Source organism: Ambystoma mexicanum, chromosome 3p (assembly GCF_040938575.1).
Source record: "Ambystoma mexicanum isolate Mex_15411 chromosome 3p, UKY_AmexF1_1, whole genome shotgun sequence".
In the NCBI taxonomy this organism is placed as follows: Eukaryota; Metazoa; Chordata; class Amphibia; order Caudata; family Ambystomatidae; genus Ambystoma; species Ambystoma mexicanum.
This window is the reverse complement of record NC_090925.1, coordinates 1,075,362,347-1,075,379,372: the sequence shown is the minus strand read 5'-3', so window position 1 is coordinate 1,075,379,372 and position 17,026 is coordinate 1,075,362,347. Positions and strand designations below refer to the sequence as shown.

Below are 17,026 nucleotides of genomic sequence, written 5' to 3'. Positions count from 1 at the left end.
CCGGTTGTTCAGCAGAACTTCTTCGGGGGCAAGGTTCTGTGTGCAATAGTGAAATATATCAGAAGCCTGCACCTGTATTTGCCCCTGCAGTTGTTGTCAATCAAACTTTCTAGAAATATGAATTACTAAGAGTAGCAGGGACGGATCATGCTTTTTTTTAATGACAATGCAGACCCAACTGAAGAAATGTAGGGGTCATGATAATGCTAGGGCTAGTGGTGGGATGGGGTTTTACTGGTGAGCGTTGAGTAATACCTACCAGTTCATTCCTTTCATCAACCAGCAGCGTATTCCTGTCCTCCAATTTCCGTATGGTAGCATTAAGCTCTGCCATCCTCCTCTGGTTCCTCCGCAGGTCCTGTCGATTGAGTACAACAATATACATCTGTTATTTATTGAGCCTTGGGAGAACCAAACAACGTTGCTGACAAATGAGGAAAAAAAAGGTAAATCATTACGTTTTTAGTTAACCAACATGTAGATTGTTCCACTCTTTACCAGACTACACAAGACGAGAGGTGATCTCTATTGAGTGAGTGCCGGCAATGTGATCTAACATCACAAACATGTGTTTCCAAAGAGACAATCTAAACAGAAGCTGTGTATTTCATACACATTTGTTTTTGAATAGCCAACAAAACTGTCTACATTCACACCTTTGTTGTCTGCGGTAAATGTAAAACACAGTTATTGATGGCTGGGTTCTTTTCCTTGCAGCCAAAACTAAGCTGAGATCTTTTTCTCTCTGTTAGCAATATACTACCATGTAGGAGTCGGTGTGCCTACTATTTTTAAACACCTAAAGAGTAAATAAAGGTCACCTCAATAGAACCCCAGATATTTGAAGTCTAAGGACATGGGTCACATCATCTGTGGGCAATCGCCCCTTATGTTTAATATTAGTGTTTTATCCTTTCGGAACATTTTATTTTCATCCTTTAGGCTCTTTTCAGTGAAAACATCAACATCCAGCACACTGTCTGCCTTCACCAAAGAATGAGACATGGTAGGGATCCCACCGTTGCCACCAAGTAACCCAGCAAAATCATGCTTACCGGACTACCACAGTGCTCCGACCCATCACCGGCCCGGCCAGGGATCTCTCGCTTGGGGCTACTCGTACCAAGGTTGCACTCAGCTTCTTTCACCAGGAACAACTGCTCGTCCAGCGCCTCCTTCTGCAGCTGCAGCTTTTGCAGGAAGCCTGTCTGGGTTTCCAGTTCTTTCTCCAGAGAGAAGATGATCCTGTCCTTTGCTTTGATCTCGTCCATCTTAAGGCAACAGGAAATGACACAACTTCACTGGTATGCACAGAGCAGGTTTTTGGTTCAGTGCCATAACAGTGAATCCTGGACTTCATAAAACCACAAAACAATGGGTAAAATGCCATAACAGGGGTGCCTTGATGACATTAACAATTTACTTTTGAAAGCGAATGCTTCAGCTGATTACTTTTCCTCAAGCAATGGTCTTAGCAAGTCTGAGAATTGTAAAATTTGGCCATGATTATTTGGCACAATTAAATACATTTCCTAATTCAAATATTTAGTTAATTTGCTATATCACCTGCAATCAAAGTGAACTGTAAAGGCATCATAAGCATGCATAAGTACGTCAATACATGAAAAAACATTTGCTAATTAAAAGCTCTTCAATTCATTTGGGACATCACCTTCATTCAACGAGAACTGTAAATGAAGTATAAACAATTGCATTATAAGTACATTAATACATCACCCATAAAGTAGTATCAACAATAATTTAGCAGTGAATTAGCATTAGCGCATTAGTTACACCTACAATATCTTGCTTCCACACTTCATAGCATGATACCCTTGACCACTGCATCAAATCCTCATCTCATTGGTCTGAAGGCAAATCTTCCAGACTATACTTATCCCTAGTTGGAAGATGCCATTCTTCTATGATAAATGTTTTCGGCAAACCTTTTCAACCCATCCGACTCAACAATGACTACCTGAAGCCAGGGGAGTATGACAACAACCACATTATTTCTTGAAAGGATGCCAAATGTTAACGCTCCTATCACCCCCACAAATTAAGCAGTGGATTCAGTAGGAGGGAGCTGTCAAGGGTCACACATTGTCCTCAATGAGGATAAGGGTTGCAAGCTTCTCTGGCTGCAGGCCCTTGGTGCTAATTTATGGTCTGTGAAGCAATTTCCTTATAACTTAACAACAATGATGATGACCTTAACAGTCACACTCAAAATAACTTTGTTTAAGCAGCTGTCTCGCGTTTAAAAAGTAGCATTAAAGGGTGGTGCAAACTTCAATGCAGCTGCCTAGACATAGGTGCCAACTGCAGAGCAGCTGCTGTCATGCCTGCGCCATGGGCGCATCCATTTACGCTCAATTTGGACTATATGTTTATCATTTAGTTACAACAGACTCTTGGATCCATCTATATTTACTTTGGGAACTTTATTTTCCATTTGCGAGACTTTGGTGCTTTATTATTATTTCCAACAAACTACGCATACCATAATGCACCTGGCTACAAGCATCGATTCCTGGCTGTTCCTATTGGTTATCAAAGGAACTACACCCCCCAGAAGCCCTAGGGACTTGCCCTGCTTCCACCAGCCCAGGAACAGAAAGGGAGGTGGCCGATTGCCTGCAGGTGTGCTTCGCCAGGTGCAACCAATTAGCCTGCCCCTGTGCTGGGCTAGGCAGTATAAAGGCTGCTGCCTGCAGTGGCTCAGCCTCTTGCATCTGAGAGTCCTTCCTCCACCTTTTGCGTCTTCCTTTGGATCTTGTATGCTGTTTGCCTTCAATCCTGCTGGGACCCTGCCTTGTTGCTTGCTCCACCCTGCTGCCTCCAGCCATAGCCTTCCAGGCTCCCTGCCTCACAGCCCTGCTCCTCTGGGCTCTCCACACTGCAGCTGATCACGCTCTGCTGCCTTCCAGCCTCCGCCCTTGCCCTGCCGGGCTCTCCACATTGCAGCCGATCACGCTCTGCTGCATTCCAGCCTCCGCCCTTGCCCTGCCGGGCTCCCTACATTGCAGCTGATCATGCTCTGCTGCTTTCCAGCCTCAGCCCTTGTCTTCTGGGCTCCCTGCTCTGCAGCCTGCCTCACTCCGGCTGCCTTCAGCCCTTGTCCTCTGGGCTCCCTGCTCTGCAGCCTGCCTCACTCCGGCTGCCTACAGCCCTTGTCCTCTGGGCTTCCTGCTCTGCAGCCTGCCTCACTCCGGCTGCCTACAGCCCTTGTCCTCTGGGCTTCCTACTTTGCATCTTATCACGCTCCGCTGCCTACTACCTACCTTTTTCCGCTGGGTTCTCGGCCTAGCAGCCCTCTACAGTCCTCTGCAACCTTCTACGGTCAGCGGCCCTGCCCCTCAGGGCCCACTCCTTGCTGCCCGGCCCTTCTAGGTTCCTTGCCGTGCAGCCTGCTTTACTCTGCTGCCCTAAGCCCTTTTCCTCTGGGCTTTCTACCTTACAGTCCCACTCCTGTGGGCTTACTCATTGCTTTCCTGCTCCTCTGAGCTCTCAACCTTGTTCCTTGCTGTTCTCTGCTATCCTATCCTGTTACACTACTTTCCCTTCATTTCCTTCTGCTAGTTTGCTATCACCTCCTTCCCTGGATTTGTCTGTAGTATCTTCTCTTGTACTGTTTGTAGACCCTTTTGTACAGAGCTTGACGGTTGGTTCCCATCAGTCAACCTCTGCCCCTTCCCTTTTCTCGTTTCTACATTACAGACACCCATAGCTGCTGTTCCAAGTCATGAGCAAACAGCGTGGGCCTCTGTTATAGCAAACTGTGCAGAAGGCTAGAGTATTTCCAAGGTTCGTGGAATACTCTTTTCCTATATCTGCATACACCCCAAGAGGGTATTCATTCTGTATCTTTTCCCTTGCTACTCTTGCCTACTCTTCGTTCTCTTTCCTTTCCGCTGTGTGTGTTCTTGTCTGTCCACTTTATTTGGCACAACCACCCAAACCCTTTCTGGGTGTCCTGTGCCACTCTTAAAAGAGTGCCATCCCTGACAGCTGCCTAGACATACAGAGCGCACCAGAGGATACGCTTCATGAGTATCCAATGTGTGAGACTAATATGAGCTTGATCTTTACACGCTTATGTGCTGTATGAATGCTGGGCTACCCTCCCTCTCCTCTCTGCACTGTAAGATGGCACATCCTTCACCCCACATTTCCCTTGCCATTCCCACTCCACTTAGTGCCCTAAGTACAGGTCAGGTTGCACCACAAAGCTGTAACTTCACCCATTGCTCCCGAATTCACCACTTTGGAAATGAAGGCTGTAATAGAACATTATTGAGGAGCATCAACTCAGTGCCAAGAGTTGGTTGTGCAAAGGTGCATGCGGGGAACACAATTGGAGAAGAGGGTTGGGGACGAATGCACAATATGAGTCATTTAAATCCATATCTGCTTTCAGCTTGATAACGAATCAGATCTAATGATCGAAATATAGTAGGTAGGCTAGTAGAACCTAGTAATATGTACTGTCACATCTGGCCAGATAAACACAAACCTAAGCTTTGAGTGTTTTTGAAAACTTGTATAGTGAGTGGGCAAAAAAACTAAACGACAAACAACACGAGCATCAATATAAATGTGGTTGTTTATCCCAGGTTTGGTGCAGGAAAACTAAAGGAAAACTCAAAAGGGGCTTCTCTCCAGCCTCCCATAGCTCTGGGGTTCCCTTCCCAGGTGTACGATGCGATCTGTACCAATCAAATTCTCTGATAAAAGTCTTTAGCTGGAGGCCACCAGGGGGCGCACAGGCGATGGCTGCCTGAAGACGCCGCTCCCTCCGAAACTGGGCCGTGTTGAGGGATTGAGCCACCCCCGCAACCCCCCCACGAAATATCTGCGGTTCTCAGTGGCGGTGAACTCCGGCGGACCCCCCCGGGCGAAAGAGCATGCCGAAAGACCCTCGGATGCCCAGCACGAGGCCTCGTGGCCCAACGAGAGAATCCGCGAGAGGCCCCGCCCGCCTCCGGAGCTGCGCGGGGAGTCGTGGTACGCAGTAGCCGGTGAGGCCTGCAAGCGCGCCTGACCTCTCCACCCTACCCTGGTCACAGAGCATGCCGGTGCTTCGGCGGGGACTCCACCGTCGGGGCCCCGCGGCACAGGAGGACGGTACCAGCACAGAGCGGAAGCCCCTGGTGGTGGCGACTCGAGCCACGGACCCAGACCCGCCAGATGAGAGGCAGCCCGCTTGACCCGAGCTCCTGAACACGGAGTCGAACAACAGGGGCGCCGAGACCCCGTCCAACTGACCCTGGCAAGGGCCATCAGAGCGGTGTACAGCGAACAACAGCAGGGCACGGTTGATGAGGAAGGTGAGAGACTTATACAGGTGGTGGCCCCTGGGCTCCTTCCCAGGGCGAGTGCCCGCCTGAAGACAAACTCAGAAGAAAACATGGCCGATAGTACCTAACCAGCACGCCGTGGGCGCTGCGCCCCCCTTCCCCGGGGGCCTAGCCTGGACCCTCATCCGATCACAATTTGATACACATCGTCGCCACCTCCCCACCACAGGGACAGACGACCACAAGCAGCGGGAAAAGGGCGTGTAGAGAGTGTGAGACCCCCGCCGGAGGCCGGTGGGGCGTGTGCCCGCTCAAAGATAGCTCCACATGGAGCGGGTTTGCCCGAAGGAGAGAGGGCGGTCTCCCAGCAGGGTCATCGCTCTTGGCCCCCGAGGGCCACCAGCCGGAGGGAGAGAAAGGGAGATCGGATGAGCTGGCGCCAAACCCTCCAGGAGTACCGCAACCAGGACGCCAGAAGGGTGATTAGTGGCCTGGATCGGACGACTAGAATGTCCGAGCCCGAGACCTCTCCCCCGCCCACCCTTACAATGGAAAATGGCTTTGCTTCAGTCCTGCAGGAGATCAGAGACATGCGGGCGAACATTGCCCAGAAAATGGAGAACATGGACCGTAGGGTGGGCAAGGTCGAGGACAGACTGTTGCAGCTGGAGACCAACCAGTCCTCAGCAACGACCCAAGAGATGGACATGTCCATGAGAATAGCTGCTCTAGAAAAAAGAGATGAGGAGAGGGTCAGGCAAATGGACGACTTCGAAAATAGGGAACGGAGGAACAACCTCCGAATTTTTGGGGTCCCGGAGTCAGAGGGAGAAACGGAAAGAGAATTGAACCGGTGGTGAGGGACATCATCACCTTCCTTTTCTCGGACGAGATGACGACCGAACCAACGTTCGATCGGGTCCACAGAGCGGGGGGCAGAGCTGGGGCCCCCGGTCAATCCTGGTCCGTTTTCATTACTACACCGAGAAAGCAAAGATTCTGGAGGAGGCCAGAAAGACACGGGAGATAACCTATAACAATGCACAAGTGTCCATTTTCCAGGACCTCTCTTCATATACGCTGGCCAAACGCAGGATGTGCCGCCCTCTAACACAAATGCTAAAAGAGAAGGGGGGGCGCTATAGATGGGGGTACCCCTTCTCCCTCTCGTTCGAGTACGAGGGTCAACGGTCGACCCTGATTACAGAGGAGGACATAAGGGGAGCCATCCAAGAGTATGTGTCGGACCCGGCCCCTCGGAGAGAACCCACGGGATACGCAGCGGAAGGAGCCAGGGAACGCAGGCCACAAGAAGAGAGGGGAAAGAAGACGGGTCCACGGAAATTTAAGAAACTGAACCCGCCGTCCCCGACGACGGACAGGGAAGACGCCGACCCCGGTCACGGAGGAGCAGGCCGGTCGGGCCCGGGGTAGCCTGGTAGATGGAAAACCAATCTGGAAGTGAAAAAGGGTACAGGGAAACCGGGCAAAGAACTTAATTCACGATCACAACGTCCGGCCTGGCTCAAGGACGAGTTGACTTCCAGGACCACGGGGTCCAAGGACGTAAGGGGCCTCCCAGAACAGCAAGTATGTCGGTTACCTGGGGGAGGGGGCATGGTGGGTGGGCGGGGGGGAAGGGGGGGCTCAAGGAGGAGTGATTTCTGACATTAGCCCAGCTGGAGGAGGTAAACTGGTGGTCAGGCCAATTACCAGCAATGGTGGAACTATTTGGCTGGACGCCGGGGTGGGGGTTGAAGGAATAGTTGGGGTTGTTCAGTTCAGAGGGGGGACCAGGGGGCATTTGGGGACAGGTTTAAGGCCCACCTGGGAGGCGGGGGGAGGGGGCAAGGGAGATCAGGTTATAACATTAAAAGGAGCTGGAAATGAAAAGTGCCATGAGTCAGCTATCCAGTAAGATGTCGATCCTAGACAATGGCTGACGATCTGCCTGCCCTGGGCGTGGGTTCCCTTAATGTGCGGGGGTTGAACACCCCAACCAAGAGATCCTTGGTCTGCAGGGAATTTAGAAGGGCAAAGCTTGACCTGCTCTTTCTTCAGGAAACACACTGGGCTCGGGGGAAGGAACCAAAATTGCGAGGGACGGGTTCGGGGAGGTCCTCAGCGCATCCCACAGAACCAAGAAAAGGGGGGTAGCCATACTGCTAGCAAGGGATGTTGGCTTTGAAGTGGAAGCCACGGTGAAGGACCCAGAGGGCCGATATCTGCTGGCAAAGGGCTCTTTGCGGGGTTGCCCTCTGACTCTGGCAGTTGTGTACGGCCCTAATGAAGGCCAGGCGCAATTCTGGGAGGGAGTGAAGGACAGATTGAAATTGTTTGTTCACGGGATGTTGGTGGTGGGGGGGGATTTCAATATGGTCCTAGACCCAACCGCGGATAGAAAACGCTTGGGGCCTCAGCTCACTAGGGCCGCAGATGAAACCACAGCCCGTACATTCCAGAGGGTCAACGCGGAGCTGGGCCTGGTGGACACCATTCCGACTCCCAGCACAGGCCTCACCTCCTTCACATACTACTCAGCAATCCACACATCATACTCCCGTATAGACTACATCCTGGTAGACGAACCCCTTCTTCCACATGTCTCTGGCCACAGGGTTGACCCGGTTCCTTGGTCCGACCACGACTTGGTCCGTACCACCATAGTAGGGGGATGGCGGAGTGGCAGTAGAGGGCGATGGAAATGTAATGACTCCCTGCTGAAGGAGGAAGTTCTAGCATAGGAAGTGCAGGACGCCATCTCGGAGTACTTCGAGTTGAACGACAATGGTGAGGTGGGCACACACGTGCTGTGGGATGCCTTTAAGGCGACCTTACGTGGTGTCCTCATTAGAATGGGAGCCCAGAAAAAGAGGGAGAGGGAGGCCCAGGAAAAGTCCCTGAGGGAAAAGATAGCCCAACTCCAGCCGGGTGACCTCCCGGAGGCTCCCCTGGAAAGGGATCAGATTGCCTCCATAGAAAACTACAAACTCCAGTTGAAAGACCTCCTGTTACATAAGACCGAGCGGAGCCTCCAGCTAGTGAAACAGAAATATTATGAGAAGGGGGACAGAGCTGACAAAATCCTGGCCTGGAAACTCAGAGATTCAAAGGAACAGAACAGTGAAGGCAGTGAAGAACGATCGGGATCATTAGATCACGACACCTCAAACATTGGAGCAGCCTTTCGCCGTTATTATGAAAAGTTATACTCGTCAGAATATGACGGGGATGACACTCAGATTGAGGGTTTCCTGGACTCCATCCAGATCCCGTCCTTGACAGGTGAAATGGCGGAGGGCCTAGAGGGCCGGGTGATGGAAGAGAAGGTGGAGAACGCGATCAGTGGGATAAAGGTGGGAACATCCCCGGGAGAAGACGGCTTCTCCGTGTACTTCTACAAGAGTTTTCGGGCTATCCTAGCCCCACACCTGGTGATGGTGTTTAAAGGGGTGTTAGAGGGGGGCTCTCTGCCGGATACCATGATGAGGGCCATAATCGTGGTTCTGCCCAAAGAGGGCAAAGACCCCACTGAATGCTCCTCATATCGCCCGATCTCCCTCCTCAATATAGATGTTAAGATCCTGGCCAAGGTGATAGGCAAACGGATGGAGGGGATAATGCCCAAGCTGGTTCACGGGGATCAAGTGGGGTTCATAGGGGGCAGGCAAGGCTCTGATAACATCAGGAAGACGATAGACCTAATCCACCATGCCCAAGAATCAGACCTCGAAGCAAGTATGCTTTCCCTGGACTCCGAGAAAGCTTTTGACAGGGTAGAGTGGAGGTACATGCAACTCCTCCTCTGTCGAATGGGCTTCGGGGCTCACATCAGGAACTGGGTTTCCGCCCTATACGGGGCCCCAACGGCGAGAGTACAGGTAAATGGAGAACTTTCTGACTCATTCCCTCTCACGCGGGGGACGCGGCAGGGATGCCCACTCTCCCCTTTAATATATGTCCTGACGATGGAGCCCCTGGCCATAGCGGTCCGAGCTAACCCCAACATTAAAGGGATTAAAAGAGGAGAAGTGGAGTTCAAGCTCTCCCTGTTTGCTGACGATATTCTAGCTTACATGGTGGAGCCCAGCCCCTCGCTTCCCCCCCTCTTGTCCCTGATGACGACCTTTGGGCAATTCTCGGGGCTAAAAATAAATGCATCAAAATCAGTGTTACTCCCTATGAGGGCTGGGGACCCGGGACTGGACCACCGGGATAGGTGTGCGGGGATTGTGGTGAGGGGGGACTCCATTAGGTACTTGGGTGTGCTCCTCATTGAGAGATCTCTCAAAACTGGCTTCGGCGAATTATGGGTCCATTATGGCGGAGATTAAATCAGACCTGAGGAGGTGGGGAGGTATGATCCTATCCTGGTACGGGCGCATGACAGCAGTGAAGATGAACATCCTCCCAAGACTGCTGTATCTTTTCATGGCACTCCCAACGGGGGTCCCCGACCAGATGTTTTGAGACCTACAGAGGGCAGTCCGAGAGTTTGTTTGGCAAGGGCGGAACCCGAGGATAGGGAAGGCCATTCTAACGTTACCAAGGGAGGAGGAGGGTGGTTTCGGGCTGCCGGACTTCCTTCTCTACCACCGGGCCGCCCAGCTAAGGGTCCTGTTGGAGCATTTGAGGGAGGGGATGGGCACCTACTGGTCTTATCTGGAGGACATGGATGCCCACCCTCTGAAAGTACACGGCCTTTTGTGGTTGCCGCGTAAACACATCCCAAATAGACTGCAGACCCACAAAACCCTGGGAATACTTTGGTCAATCTGGAAAGAAGGACCCACAACTGCGCACCTCACTTCATGGCCCTCCCCGATGTCTTCGCTCTGGGGCCACCCGCTCAAACTAGGTAGCAGGGGATTTAGGAATGCCCAGTCCTGGTCGGATGGGGGGCTGGAATGGGTGGGGCAACTGTTCAAGGAGGGTGAGTTCCTCGAATACGAGGAGCTGCGAGATGCGCTTGGGCAGGGGTCTCTTTCAGTCTTTGAATATTTGCACCTGAAGGGCATCCTCTGTGACCAGACTTGGGGCCTGAATCTGCGGAGACAGTTGACCCCCTTTGAAAAGTTACTAGACACGGCCGCAACAAGGAAGGGGCTAGTATTCAAAATGTACCAAATATTGAACACTGTTAACTTGGAAGGGAGGAGAGGGTTTCGTGGGTTCTGGAATGACTTGGCGGGAGAGGCTCTCTCGGAGGACGCATGGTCCAGGGTGTTTAAAATAGCTTTCCATGGGAACCTGTTCACGTCGGACATGGAGCACAACTTTAAGATCTTACAGGGATGGCATAGAGACCCATTGAAGTTATCCAAGATGTTCTCGGGGGTGTCCCCCTGATGCCCAAGAGGATGTGGCCAAGTGGGGACGAGGGGTCACATGTGGTGGTTCTGCCCCAGGGTACAGGGGTTCTGGGAGAAGGTACGGGGATGGATGGCGGAGGTCACCGAGGAACTAATCCCACTCAATCCCTTGACGATGTTGTTGGGCCTCCCACCGGAGGAGGCGGAAATATATAGGTACCCAAGAATGTGGGAGACCATGTTGCGAGCAGGAAGAGTGGCCCTAGCACAAAGGTGGAAAAGCCTGAAGACCCCCTCTAAGGAAGACTGGCTAAAAAAACTTAAGAACATGTTCCTCATGGACAAACTGACGGCCATGGTAAATAATGAATCGAGCACCTTCCAGGCAAATTGGTATGGGCTTTACCAGGCATGGGGGTGGGATGCTCACTGACATTATGTGGACAACACGGACGTGAGGGCGATGGAGCCCAGCGAGTACCACTCAAGGACAAGGGTGTAACCCACAGCCCGGGAGACAGCGGATCCGTCTAGGCCAGCATTTACGGGAACGCATAGCACAGCTCCAAGGCACCGAACTACCAGTACTGATGACGACTCCTGCGATTGGTTTTTCGATGGGGCACTGATCTGGGGGGAGGGGTGGAGTTGGGGAAAGGGGAGAGGGGGGAGGAGGGGAAGGGGACCACGGGGGTTTGATGATGATGTTAAATGTGATATTCATACTGCTCCCGGTGTTGTCATTGTTTCTTTTTCTGAAAAATTACCAATAAAACCAAAGTTAAAAAATAAAAAAGTCTTTAGCTTCCCAGTGCTATGTGGCAATATACAGTCATCTTTGGGTTCATGGAGAAGTCTCGCCATTCTTCCATCTTCTCTGTGGCCTGTTCTTGTTGGTCGTGGCTTCTTGTCCTTGCCTGGGTTTCCTGCTGAAACTCTTGAGGTGATCTGCCGGAACAGGCATGTAGCGGTCCCAGGTCTAAGAGGAGCAGACCTGGATGTTGGGTATGGCAACTTTCAAACTCCAGCATGTGGCCACGTAGAGCTTGGCAGGGTCCACGGGTGACTCACTATCCTACGGTCTCCCCAATGGCTAGCAATATCTAGCTTTTGATTTGACTTGATTGATTTAAAGCAAGTGAACCAAGAAGATCGGACTACACCTAGGCGCAGATCTTGAAAAGGTGAAAGAGTAAGCAGTGCTAGAATATTAGTACAGCATCCAATTAAACCAAAAAAAGAAACAATCAACAAAAACCGGACTATAAGCTTTGACCGTTTAGATGGTGGTCACACGAAACAAACGCTTACTATAAGAGAAGGTCTTGTGGACCAGTGTAGCCTAGACTACTGTTTGGTTGGTAATGCTGCATGCTGATCAATAGAGCCTTAGAACCCAGAGCTGTTGCGTCTAAAGATGCATATGCTTGGAAGGACAGCAAGTAAGTGTGGTGACGTGCCAGTGGTTCAAAACACTGCATACTAAGAGAGACATTTTTAAAGCTCAGAGTGATTGAACTACTGTTTTACCAAAGTAGACCTCATGCTGGGAAATTGAGCCTTTGCATCAAAGGTACATTTTTTCTCTAACAATGGTACGTGCTGGGAAGGGCAGGCTTAAAAGCCCGTAGCGAAATAAAGTAGCAGTGTACCAAAGAAATAACGTACTGAAAAAGAAAGTCTTAAGCTCAGAGTGTGTTCCACTTGCTGTCTGTCAACGCTACACACTGGGAAATAGAGTCTTAATTTAAGCCCGTAGATATCTTTTTTTTTAAACTGCGACATGCTGCGAAAAGTTGTCTTAATGTCAGAACTGTAATTTGTTTAAAACTGCTGCATGCTGGGAAGGAATCTTTAAGCCCACCTGTCTGTTAATGGTGCATGCTGGGCAATGGAGTCTTTAAGTCCAGAATTGACTTTAGCACAGCAACGCTGCCGGCTGGGAAAGAGTGTTAAAGCGTAGAAATGTCTTCCTTCTAATTGAAACCCCTGTCTGCTGGGCGTTAGAGGCTTAAAACCCTGAATAGGATTGAACTGTAGCTTGTCTAATATACTGCATGCTGGTAAAGTGATTTTTACCACATTAAGGACTGGGGCATATATTTACATCCTGAATTACATAGTAAATAACACTAAGCTTTGGCATACTTAAATTGCTCGAAGTGCCAGAGGTAACTAATTTGTCTTGTGTCTGGATGCAATGCAACCTGCATTGGCAAGAGAGGTTGAAGCAACAGAAAAGGAATGAGATGTTACCTAAATAAAATGAAGGAAGATTCGAGCAAAAGACTTGAATGATCCCCTAAAAAACATGTATTGAGAACATAAATATTTCTAATCTCTTACATGAATACATAAACATTGATCCTCATTACGGGTGTGCCAGTGCCGTAATAACATGCTGGTGTTACCGCATACCGGCACATTGCTGCACCGGCACACTCCAAGTGTGCTGTTCGGGTGGTGGATTTACCTCCAGGTAGGAGCTGAAAGTATGTCCGGCACCCTACCGACAAACAACTGTTGGTAATACCGGTGCCAGTAAAACCAACAAATCATGGAATAGGGATTTACCAGCATTCCCGCCACTTGGAATCTGCTGGCAATTCCGGCAGACCAAGTGGTGGGAACAGTATTACAGTTTTCTGGCATCCCGCCGGTAACAAAGGCGGGATACTTGCAAACTTGTAATGAGGTCCATTGTCTTACCTACCACACCTGCATACTCTGTACCAGACTTAGTACAGAGTCACCTTTAGATGCGGAACCATGCTTGGACTGCCCTATTGGGCAACAAGGCAATGCCCGAAGTGTCACCCATGAGTTTAGCGTGGGCCACATTCATAACTTAGTACACTCGGTTTAACCAATGTAACAATGCAAATATGCTTTAAAATGCATTTTCTTAAAAACACATTTGACCATAAACGCCCCTTTGGGTAGTACTCAATTAGCCTCATCTGGGTATCAATTAATTGTAATGTGTGGTGGTGGGCCGCTGTTTCCACTGTTTCATTGGCGCCTGGACCGATTTTATATTGTAGCCCGACTGCAGAATAGAGTGATGTTGTCAAAAACAAATACAAATCCCAGATTATCCACAGAAAATTATAATTGTCTTGCGTCCTGTTCATGTGATGCACGTGTGTGACAGCCTCAGTTATCCTGAGGTTAAACAGCAGTAAAAGAGCCGGGGGTCTGGTCAGGAGAAGAGGTACATGAGGTAGCAAGGGAGGTATCACTGCTGTGGCCTTCAACTGAGTAGCCAGGGCCGGTGCTACCACTAGGCAAGGTTAGGCGCTTGCCTATAAAGTGAACATTTTAGAGGGACATATGCTGCCGAAGGCTATAACCACTTACACCTTTTTTTGTATGCATATATTTATTATTCTCTCTCTCAGTTCATGAGGCGGGCGGTGTTAGGAAAGATTTCCATTTATGCGTAATTTTCCCTCCAGTTGTGAACCCTCAACTTTTTACTTTTGACTGACCATCCTAGCCTGACTTTAACTAGTGGAGCCCAGGCTTCTGCTGTACTCCACTGGGCTTTAGCTCATCTTGTTAAGGGGAAACTGACATGCCCTTCAGACTGTCAGTACCAGGAGTCTTTGTTTCCCTTAGTCTTTCACTTTGTTGCCATTTCTTGGTAACTTTTTATCAGTGCACAATGTAGATTCTGGTACAGTGCGCTGTGGTCTCTTTTTCATTTTTAAGGCCCTAGACACCCGCAAAGGATTTTTGGTGAATGTACAAGTGTGCCCAGGATGCTGCTGGTGGCAGCAGTTACTTTTTAAAGCAATTCGACTCTTTTCAACGGTCCAAACCGCGTTTACCACGTTTGGCCCAGGATGGTGGCCAGTGCCTAAAATGGCCATGCCACAAAGTCCATTGTTTTGTCTTTTGGCCATTTTGTCCCTTTGCCTTCCCCAGGTCAGCTGACCTAGGAAATTCCTTATTTGGTCATGCAGACCCCCGTGCAAACCGAGGCTTTCGCGGGCTTCTGCATGCCTTGTGTGTGTGCGCCTAGCATGTGGGCTGGACCTGTCTAGTTCCAAAACACATTCTGGGTGCCAGGATGTCTGGTGTGCTGGGTTGACTGGGACCACTGTGATCCATGATTGGTCTACGCCTGGGATGGTTGAATGTGAGCAGATCTTCCATTGGTTGCCCTTCATTTTGCCGCAAAGCAAACTTTGGATAAGAGAAGGCACTCGACACCCATTCCAGGTCGATCTTCTGCGGTCTAACCAAATTTAGTAAAGCAGCCAAGTATCCTGAACTGAAGAAACTGCTATGTGGAACCGCTGTAGACCCGCTGGAAGGTTTGGCACCCTAACCCGGCTATTGTCCCGTTGGAGTCCCTGTTTCTCATCGATCACAGAAGGCCGGCAAGGGTGCTTCGACCCTTTGGAGTAGTGGGAGCAACTACTCTCGGCACCTCCTGCTTAACCTGCAAACGAGCACCTTCGGAACTTTTCGTGGACCGCCCAGTGAACTGACCAGCTTGGGCAGGACCTTTGCTCTGGAATCGCCGCCATCTCAAGTTTTGACTTGAGTCTTCGGGAACAGTAAACTCTTGGTAGAGGGCAATCTGCCGCCGACTTTCGTACACCTAGCATTCCTAGATCATGAACTACGAGAGTCTGCCCGAACCTGAGCCTATGCAGTACCCATATTCCCCTGCTGTGGTGACAAGCTTTGTGGGTGCCTTGCTGCTGTGCCCATCTGTGCCTTAAGATGAGCTGCAGGGTAACCAACCTGATCCCTTCCCCAGATATGGAGAGAAGACCACTGTCCCGCCACGGACTGAAGTCCTGGAACGCAGCCCCTGAAAGCCAGAGAGACGCACAACTGCTAGACTCAAAACTGGGGTCGGTGAGTACTTGCAAGAGTAACTTGTGGCCCCTAGGCGCATCCATAGACTTTTACGCATGAGTGTCCCCCAAGGCCCACTCACCTTACTTAGGGTAGCATTAGCTACCATCCTATTCCCGATTCCTGGAAACAATTCTGCCCTCTTGTGGAGACCCTCCTCGAATAGTGGAACTCTATTCTTCATCGCCTCACCCCTCTTCCTGAGACAATACATCACCTTGAAGAAGACCCATTTTGTACTTTAACGCACGATCGAGCGCTGCTGCGCTAAATGTACTTTTGAGCACAAAGCTCCACACTTCGTAGGGTTTGGACTGCCTTCTAGTTAGGGTTGTTATTCCTGAAGAATTGCCTACAGTATATTTGCACTGTCTGACCCTCTTCTCTACAGGTTGCGCATCCATACTTGCTTAATATTGCTTTAGGATAATAGTTAATGTAGTATAAAGTTGTGTTGGAATTATTAATATTACTGATGTTTCAACTTGTGTTTGATTTAAAAGGCCTTTAATAAATGTATATGTATTTTTGATATATACATCTGACTGAGAGTAATTTGTGGTGTCGTTTACTGTGTGTGCTCATTGTGGGCCTTCGAACACTCTCACCCCTCCTGAGACCTAGTCTTGAACGCTGCCAATGATATCTTGATTGGTCTGGCTTGTCTAGAAGGTTACCCTATTCCAAGAAACTATGCTGGCCTTCTGAACCTCTGCCCATCAGGTCAGAGTTCAGAAACCCATTTTAACAGGTGGCACACTCAACACTGTCTGCAGTAGCAGGCACTGAGAGGTTCGGTTTGGGTCAGGACTCAGGCGTGGGTGTGGTGCGCTGTGCCTGTGCGGTGCTAATACACAGGTGTGTGTCCTTGTGACTGAGGCGCATGCAAATGTTCTTCTCTTCTGAATGGTCGTCTGCTCTGAACCGTCCGTGGCCCACCCTGCACACTAGATGCAGCCTGCCACCGTGGGTGGCAGCCCTGCCTGCTGAGAGAGACTCAGACACATGCACAGCACAGGCAGGTGAGGGGTGCCCTATTGTAATTGTCCTGTCTCTCGGCCTCAGGGGTGTCAATAGCCGAACTGAGTGTGATAGAGAGTAGATGTATGGAAGTGGAAGAGAAAATGAGTATATATAGGTTTGTGAGTGTCATTGTGACCACTGTGGCCATGGACAGTAAATTAACTGGGGTCGGCTGGACCATTTCCCAGGTCACAGGTCAGCAGGGAGAGGGGCAGGGCCCAGGGCAGGGGCCGGGGGTAGGGCCGATGTTAGAACTGCTTGCATTGCATATAGCTGCCAATACTGCTTTCCGGTTCAATAATAGCCTAGGAAAGGAGAAACTGAGCGACACAGACACTGTGACTGTAACAATTCAATTGATTTTTCTATTGAAATACATTCATTGCCCCTCAAAGGCTCCATGTCTTTCATTTGACTGTGCTTCAGAACCTCCAATCTGTGGCTCTAGGCACCAATCCCTGCCCTCAAGCACAGGGACAATATCTCTCCAGCCCTAAAATCCCTCCACTGGATCCC

At 50.2% G+C, this 17,026-nt stretch overlaps 1 protein-coding gene across 2 annotated transcripts in view; it reads right to left on the bottom strand.

The window, feature by feature from the left end:
• JAKMIP2 (janus kinase and microtubule interacting protein 2) overlaps positions 1–17,026 on the bottom strand; it is a 562,748-nt gene that overhangs the window by 219,289 nt on the left and 326,433 nt on the right. For both annotated transcript variants that reach the window (XM_069652427.1, XM_069652428.1), the window contains exons 5-6: positions 1,056–1,271; positions 260–358 (exon numbers count right to left, since the gene is read on the bottom strand). In XM_069652427.1, the coding sequence (XP_069508528.1) occupies positions 260–358; positions 1,056–1,271 (315 nt within the window). The remainder of the gene's footprint in view (positions 1–259; positions 359–1,055; positions 1,272–17,026) is intronic.